At 35.9% G+C, this 9015-nt stretch overlaps 1 protein-coding gene across 1 annotated transcript; it reads right to left on the bottom strand.

Annotated features, from left to right (window-relative positions):
- Positions 1–4742: 4742 nt before the first annotated feature.
- LOC112058226 (uncharacterized) lies at positions 4743–6874 on the bottom strand. Its single transcript, XM_024098934.2, has one exon. The coding sequence runs from the start codon at positions 6429–6431 to the stop codon at positions 4974–4976; it is 1458 nt and encodes a 485-aa protein (XP_023954702.2). The 5' UTR covers positions 6432–6874; the 3' UTR covers positions 4743–4973.
- Between the last annotated feature and the right edge of the window lie 2141 nt (positions 6875–9015).

Genomic DNA, 9015 nt, shown 5'->3' with positions numbered 1-9015 from the left:
TACTTAATTCTCTGCGTGTGTGAAGTCTGCCAATCCGCATTGAGCCAACGTGGTGGACTATTGGCCTAACCCCTCTCATTCTGAGAGGAGGCTCGAGCTCAGCAGTGAGCCGAATATGGGTTGATAATGATGATGATGATGATCACCTTTAACCCGCAAACTCGTATAAGCTGGTATGGTGGGTTTAAGCTTCTAAATAATAGACGCTTAGTCATGCTGTAGGTAATAGAAAATACGAGTACCTAAACTGACAATGATGGTTCTTCGGTAGAAAATTCGCACCTGCTTAGTAAAGGAGTAATGCAGTTATAGCCAAAATGGACTATCTGTTATTTGCGAATGTTGAAACTTACAGGGTGTTCCAAAAGTGCGAGGAGAACAATATTTTTGCTGGTCCGCCGAACCGTGAGTAATTCAATAGAAAATATTCATATTGGGGACAGTGCGCCCCTTCCCGTATTGTGATATACAGGGTGTTTGATATAATATTTTATTTGTGTGGCTGTTTTTTACCAAATATTTAATTCTTTGTACTTAGATAGATAATCATATTAGATTAGGTTAATCAAAATCCTTAAAGTTTGATCGTAAATAGGTAGTATTTTTCAGGTTACCACGAAGCAAGGGAATGGTGAATGGCGATATAACATCTCATATAAAAATACGCTTTTTTATCTGGGATAGTTGACGGTCTGGATTCTTAAAACCTGATAGGTACCTCCCAAAATGACCACGGAAAATTCACAGATGTTTATCATAATTACCTATATCAGGAGGATGGACTGACAATATTTCAGCTTTTTTGAAGAGGGCTAAAACAGGCATTCATAAGGTAACCTATATTCTCTATTCCGTTCCAATTAAGCGGATTACGTATAATAGTTCAATGGAGCTCGAACTTTTTTTAGATTTAAGAACGACTCCTGAACCGTAAATCAATTGGTACTTATTGTTTTTTTGGTTTTATGCGGCTTAAAGTACAGTGGACTGGCAGAAGTCGTCATATAACGCAAACGCATTAAAGTAAGGTAATAGAATAGCTGGGGTGGATTTATATACTCACTATAATGTTTTTTATATTTTTAAACCAGAAACTGTTTGAAGCTATACATATTTCCTCCTTCACACGGGACTTTATAATTTGAGTAAGAAGACTTCCTGATGAGGGTCTAAAAAATGCAGTTTGTTATTTTTAATTCTATTAAAGTTTCTTCATAAACCGAGCACCCTGTGTACATGTACAGCGTGTTCGCAGACGCCAGCTCCTCATGACGGATGTGACCCGTAATACTGCGAGCTACATTTGAATATTGTTCAGTGCTCAATGCACATTGTTCTCGCTAAAGTTGGCTATACTATGAACTACTAGTTCGTAGTGCACGTCGTCTCGGACTTAGTTTGTTCTGAATCGGTCGGTTTTGGGGTTTACACTTTTTATTTTCCACTAGTAGACATTAAGTAGTTTTTACTATTTAATAAAAGATATTGATTTCAGGATTACACCCCGTTTTTCGAAAATCGAGTTAATATTAATAAGTACTTATTTTATCTTGTCTTAGGGTGTGGCTTGGTAATTACCTACTGACAACCACAAATTATCATCATTCTCAGCCTATTTTTAATGAACTTCTACAGGACTATGCCATCCTCGTTCCTGATCCTTTTTCTTTGTTCTAAAATGTTTAGTAAAATTTCTGAGCGCATTGTTTAGAAGTTGGTGGTGTTGCTCGCCTGTCTCTCGGAGAGTACCTACAATTTGACGGCCTCCTTGGCGCAGTGGTATGTGCAGTGGATTTATAAAACGGAGGTCCTGGCTTGTTACCACCCTACCGGCAAAGACGTACCGCCAAGCGATTTAGCGTTCCGCTACGATGTCGTGTAGAAACCGAAAGGTGTGTAGATTCTCTTCCTCCTCCTAACAAGTTGTCCCGCTTCCATCTTCGACTGCATCATCACTTACCACCAGGTGAGATTGTAGTCCAGGGCTAACTTGTAAAGAATAAAAAATGGTATCAGTCCTGATCAATACCACAAACATCTTTAAACCCGCTTTTAAGCTGCGTGGGTATAAGCTCCAATCCCCTCTCTTATAAAAAGTCTTTGCCCAGCAGTGGGTCATTTACATGGGCTGATTAATATTACCATCGGGTTTTCACGCGATGTTGCAAGCATCCAATATCTATAGTTACTATAAAGTTCCCTGTAACGACAACACAGACAATCTGCGTCACATTTCCCATACAAATTCACCACGGCGAACGGACCACTGACTCGGACCGACGTACACACTGAATTATATATATCGAATTAAACTACCCACGCACGAGCCTGGGAACAACGACGTTCGCAAGGATTTAGACACGCTTCTTTCGTTACGCCTGATACAGTTTGGGTGATGACTTTAACTTAATGAACTTTGGATATATGATTTTAAACTTTATGTCATTATGTTTAAGGTGTACATTAGTAAATTAATGACAGATTAAGTTACTGGAATTAGAATTGAGCTAGTTTTTGATATATCTTTTCTCAGTCAATAAGTGACTGAATCCTTGCAAATTATTCTTTATATTTTTTTTTTTCATTTATTTAGGAAACAAATAGCATTAACATAAAAACAATAATTTACACATTTAAGAAACACTTAAGTCAATTAAGTTTCCATAAAAAGATCGTACATTAGGGAGTTGGTAACAAGACTTATTAATAGTAAACAAACTTTACATACTGTAAAGTACATCATATTGACTAAGTTTAAAATTATTTTTGTTTTTTAAACAATTAAATTGTCTCTCTTATTATTATAATATCGACATTTTATCTGTCCCTCTCTTCATGTTAAAACACTATACGAATAATTCTGACTACAAGGTTAAGCCTAGCTTGGATTTCTGAAAGACTTATAAGTGATCGGGAATGAGAATTGAGAGAAATGGAAAATTTAAATGCAGAAGATACCTGCAGGGTTATTATGTAACTCGGTGAACCATTCAAGTAATCAGTCACTACGTCGTTTTTCGTCTTATTTTCGTTTTTGCAATCATCTAACATTGTGTTTTCAACGAAATTACACAATTATCATAATTTTACGTAAAGTAACATAGTAGCAGCATAACATATATCAGCAGGAAGTCATCGTCATCATCATCATTTCGTCTTCAGCCTAATACTAGCCACTTTGTTGCAGACATTTTGTATAGTACTGGAGAATGAAATCGAGGTTAGATAATTATACTATGCTACACGAATGTGAGTGCTCACGGTGAAAATATTATAGTAACAGATACGTATTAGAAACGACCTTCACCCATCTGATTGTTTGATGAAAAGTGTTCTATATCAAATTTAGTGCGTTAAAAAATATACTTCGAGAAACTTGCCTTAAAAACTCTTGACCAAACCATCATAGACAATAATAGGGTGAAGGTCGTTTCTAAAATGAATCTTCTACTATTATGTAATACAAAATTTTAACCAAGGATTCTAGCCCAAAACTTCGTGATCCTTACACTGCCTAACTGAATCAAGGAGGCTGTTTAAAATAACACATTGTATAATACACAAAAAGTAGTAAAGCGATTAAAGTTTTATATTCCCTAATCTAAAAAACTCATCCCCAATTCCACACACAATCAGTAACGAGGCGCGGCGGAACCGATTAATGTGCGAGGGTGGAAGATAAAGAGATCACATTCAGTTTGCTACTAATAATATGAGATTTGTTGCTTGCTTTATTTAAATCTTCATCATCATCATCATCAAGAACCATATTCGGCTCACTGTTGAACACGAGACTCCTCTCAGAATGAAAGGAGTTAGCCTAATAGTAGGCCTCGCTGGCCCAATGCGAATTGGCAGACTTCATATATGGGGAGAATGAAGAAATTTGAAAAATTCGAACTTACGCCTCCCGAATCGAAGGCACGGCTCAAAACATCGAAGTTTAACTTGATGAATTCCTTAATGATAAAAATGCTTAAAGGCCACTATTAGGTTCCACCTTCACGCAGAAAGTAAAAGTATAAGAAATTATTGTGATTTTAACAATTGTAAGTAATTATATAAATATATTATTTTTTAAAAGAGCAACTGTTAAGTTTATTGGCAGCTTCTCGGCAGAATCTGCCTTTAGAACCTGTGGTAGAATTTTTACGAATAGTCAAACTTGATGTTTTAAAAGTTCTTGTAAACTAAGCCTTGAAATAAATGAATTTAGATTTCGATGTAATTATGACCCTCACTGAACCTCCAGCATCCTGGAACGGATGTTCCAATTCTCAAAACCGCGTTAAATGGAATTCCGTAAAGGTCTATGTGCAGTTGGATGTTCATCGGCTGATAATGATGATGATGAAATAATGAGGTGAGCGCTTGACGCGTGATCCTTAATTGATAGAGACTTCACACACGCAGAGAATTAAGAAAATTCTCTGGTATGCAGGTTTTCTCACGATGTTTTTCCTTCACCGTTTGAGACACGTGATATTTAATTTCTTAAAATGCACACAACTGAAAAGTTGGAGGTGCATGCCCCGGACCAGACTCGAACCCACACCCTCCGGAATCGGAGGCAGAGGTCATATCCACTGGGCTGTCACGGCTCTCAGCAAGGAAGGTGTTCCCAGCAGTGTCAGACAGTTTGACAAACTATCTGCTTTCGTTTTCATAAAAATAACAGCTGATGTATATTTTTCTTTAAAGAAAAATACAAAAGGGAAATAAAAATAGAAGATGTAGGTTCTTAAAATGTTTTAATGATGATTTGCTACTAGGTCTAATATTTACAAAATCGATACTTAACATCTAATATTGCACATGAATAGTATTATTTAATAACAATAACAATATTTTTAAATAACTGTATTATTAACAGAAGTTTAACAAAATCGAAAGAGTCTTAAAGATTTTCTACGAATTGTCATGAATAGAAGGAAGTTGCCATCAATACATCTAGAAAATGGTAAGTTACAAACTTATTTATGGTGTAAAGGACCTCCATTGTGAGGGTAGAATTGTTTACTTTTTTTATTATAATTTTGAGTTGGTGATACATCATCCAAGTCACCATCCTTATCTTGGTGCGCTGTCATATGTCGGGTCAAATGGTGTCTCTCTCTGAAACTCTCGTTGCAAACAGGACATTTCAGTTTTTCTTCCCTTTTCCTCCTATGCGGATCGGCAGTCGATTCACTTTTATGATGTGTCCGCATATGATAAACAAGGTCTGAAGTCATTCTGAAGCTAATGCTGCATTTTGCACATACATTTTGCGCAGGCAATGAGAATGCAGCAATGGTTGACGGCAAAAGCGTACTCAATATCGCTGCAGCGGGATTAGCAATCAAAGGGTTCACCGGCTCGCGTGGGGGACCGGAGAATTTTATGAAATCAGGATTAGGCGGCTGGAAATTTTGAACTCCAAAAGGATAAGACGGCCCCGCTTGTAGGTAAGATAACTCTGGTCTGAAGGGCAAAAAATTCATTTTATTTGGTGATATTTGCGGATTCTTCGATTCTTGTTTACCTTGGTATTCCATCGCTTTAAATGATCCACTTGTTCGTTGTACGGGACTAGATTCAGGATAATTTGGGGAAGTGGATGGTACATTTTGTCCTTTAAAAAAATTGTGGCCATTCAATAAATGTGCGGGCGACAGTAGATTATTGAAGCTTGATTTGTTGTAGCTTGGTGGTGTGGAAGAAGACAACGGTGGGCTTACTGAATTCTGGTAGAGAAGATTGTCAGGACTGACCGATGGGTTTGGGGAGCGAACGAAATTCGAAACTTTCGTGAAAGCACTTTTCGGTGACATCTCGTGAGATTTTTCCCCAAAACGATTCTCAAATCTTGTTCTTGACTGTATGCTTATAAGTGTAGGGTCATCAAATATTTTATTTTTGTATTCTGGCAAAAACTTCGGATGGCGCGCAGCACTCTCGTTCGAATTGGGTCGGCTTCTCGATTGGTCAGAGGTATCGGAATCACTGCAATATATTGACTTACTTGGATATTCATCCGTACCGACATCAATGTTTACGTCGGAACCAAAACCCGGAGAAATGTCGTTGTTCATACGTCCTCGGTCTTCGTCTTGATCTTTAGAATCTAGTGTATTGTCGTTGGAGTATTCATTGTGTTTGTAGATGTCAGTCATCCTCTTCGACGGCTCCCATTCTTCCGTATTAAACAGTTGTTTAGAAACTCGCAGCTGTCTCTCCGGTTGTATGTGACGAACCTTTTCATCCGGCATCATTAAGAAGGCGACGTCGAAAGAGCGTTTCGACGCCTTTCCTTGATTGAAGACTGTGGACTGCATATCAGATTTTATATTTTGCGAAGTTTTGGCACTTTCAATATTTAAACTGGTCTCCTTGGATTCTGGAGACTGTTCTTTATAATTTTGGTAATTATTTTGAACGTCCATTGTCATTGTTTGTTCATTTAATTACTCACACTCGAAACTAAAACTTTTCTCACTTATATCGCTACGATCTGTGTCGAAACGCGTGCGTACTACCCGTCAGTAACTCTACGAATGCGAGAGTAAAGCAAGGGTGAAAAATATATAAGTGGGGTTTAAAACTACCCTTGGCAGAGGCTTTCGAGGCGAGAGGCGGGGCCGGGCGACCAATGAGCGGCGAGCGAGAGGCGTGATTGGAACCGTCGGTCCAATCAGTGGGGCTTTAGACGATAGCGAGCAGGAGAGCTCAATCACCGGGTCAAGATAATAATAGCTGCCGCGAATTGAGAGCGCATTGAGTTGTGGTAGGGTCAGCTCGACAAAGACAGTATGATATTGAAAATCGTGAACCGCTTCTTCGTATTGCGCGCTTGTACAAAATTTTCGAAAGGATTTTTTTAAACCCGCTTCGAGTTTTCAATATATTTTGTCACACTTATTATTTATTTTTTTAGATTTTTTTCTGAATATTTGCTATGTCGAATATATTGAAATGCTATTAACCTTTTTTTGTTTAAGTATTTTTATTTTTATTTTATTATAATATTTAATATTAATATTATATTAAATTACTTTAATAATCTTATCTACTTTAATATTTAGATATCTGATTTTTATGAACGCCATAAATTCAGAACTAAAATCTATATTAATGTTATTTTATTAAAGAAAATGTTAATATTTCAAATAACAACCAATTTTATTTATCTTGTAAAACTTTCTCCGTATAAAAATTGATGTTTCATGCCTTATAGCTGAAAGTTCCATTATTATCTTCTATTTATCTCCCCAAACAAGGCACTAGAAAAACTCCAACGATTATGATTGCAATAAATATGTTTTATATGTGGCATAAAAAATGATACTCCGGCTATAGGCGGCAACCCCCGAGTGTATGGATGAGATTGCGTATAATGCTATTAACACAGACGCTTCTTCTCAAATTGATATCCTTCACCACAACCGTGCAAAAGAAATTAAACCTTTGTTGTAAGAGCAAAAAGTTCAATATCTCTTGCACAAAATCCAAGCTAATACAGAACAAAGCGTCAAAGTAAAATATATTTTACCGACATTAATATAAAGTACAAAATAGATAGACGAAGTTCACGTAGAAAACTGCTAAGGAGACTCAAATGAGTTCTGTTCGGTAGTGGGTAATGATAATAAGATGGGCGCAGACGTTAAAGGAAAGCCATTTGTCAGATTTTAGCCATTTTTTGTCCATTCTCTGGGAATCTGTTCCATTTATTTTAGGTGTCAAGTTAATGAGATTCTTTAAGTCGTTAGTTGGATGTTTTATGTTTCAACTTGATTTCGTTTTGTTGATATAGATAATACAGTTTATTGATTATTATATTTCAGTAATTTTGAAATGTAAAAATGTAGAAAGTATGAAAAATTTAACATGCAGTATTTAAAACTTAACAAAGCAAGAAAAATCTTTCTTGCTTTGTTAAGTTTGTTTAAGTTATGTGCGTTATAAGAAATTAAATATCACGTGTCTCAATCGATGAAGAAAAAACATAGTGAGGAAACCGCATACCTGAGAATTTTCTAAATTACTCTACGTATGTGAAGTTTGCCAATACGCATTGGGAAAGCGTGGTGGACTATTTGGCCTAAGCTCTCTCATTATGAGAGGAGACTCGTGCTCCAAATATGGGTTGATAATGATGATGATGTGAGTCAATCAGTAAAAGTATAAATAATAATTTTCAAAATTAGTTAATAAGTGACGAAGTTTATAAAAATGAAAAAATATCCGCGTCGAACTAAGAACTATCCTTTTGCATAACATAAAAAATAGACGAATAGTCATGGTGCTAGTCCTAAAAATTATGACTGTTCCTCAAGTACAAAAAATATTCTAGAGGAACAGGAGTGTATCTTACCGGTATCTGATATAAATAATTTATAATCTGGTCTTTATTACCTAATAGACAATCACAATAACAATTTTAATTTTGGAAGCAGTAAAAGTCAAGACATCATAATTCCTAATCGAATGAAAGTACTAGACCAATAACAATGAATGCTCATATCTGTTCAATTGTTACTAATAACTCAATAAATACGCCTAAGAAGTGACAGACGAGTATAATGTTTAGCCGCTAAGTAATTTGCGGCACGTGATCCGGCTCACGCACGTGCCAGGGGTAGGGAACATGGAAGTGATAATGGTATTCTGATATGTGATGCTATAATAGGGATTTGTATGAAATTAAAATAACTATTGCATATATTAATGTTGATAAAGCTTCATATTTTTAGCAAGAGATTGTATCTAAAACCACAAGCAAGATACATATGATTATCATATTTTTTCTGGTAATGTTAAAGGCTATCCGGAAGATGGTTAGATTAATGATTATGAGATTAATGAGAGATATTTAACATTAAATTCATAATTCATAATTCTTTATTTGCAAATTGTTAAATACAGATCTTGATATAAATGTTGGCATACAATTTGCTACAAAATAGCATGCAAATTTAAAAATAATCTTATAACTAAATTACATTGTCTATAATACACTATAATTATTGAAAT

The sequence above is a fragment of the Bicyclus anynana genome, chromosome 7, assembly GCF_947172395.1.
Source record: "Bicyclus anynana chromosome 7, ilBicAnyn1.1, whole genome shotgun sequence".
In the NCBI taxonomy this organism is placed as follows: domain Eukaryota; kingdom Metazoa; phylum Arthropoda; class Insecta; order Lepidoptera; family Nymphalidae; genus Bicyclus; species Bicyclus anynana.
The sequence above is the reverse complement of the archived record's forward strand: the minus strand, read 5'-3'. Positions and strand labels throughout refer to the sequence as shown.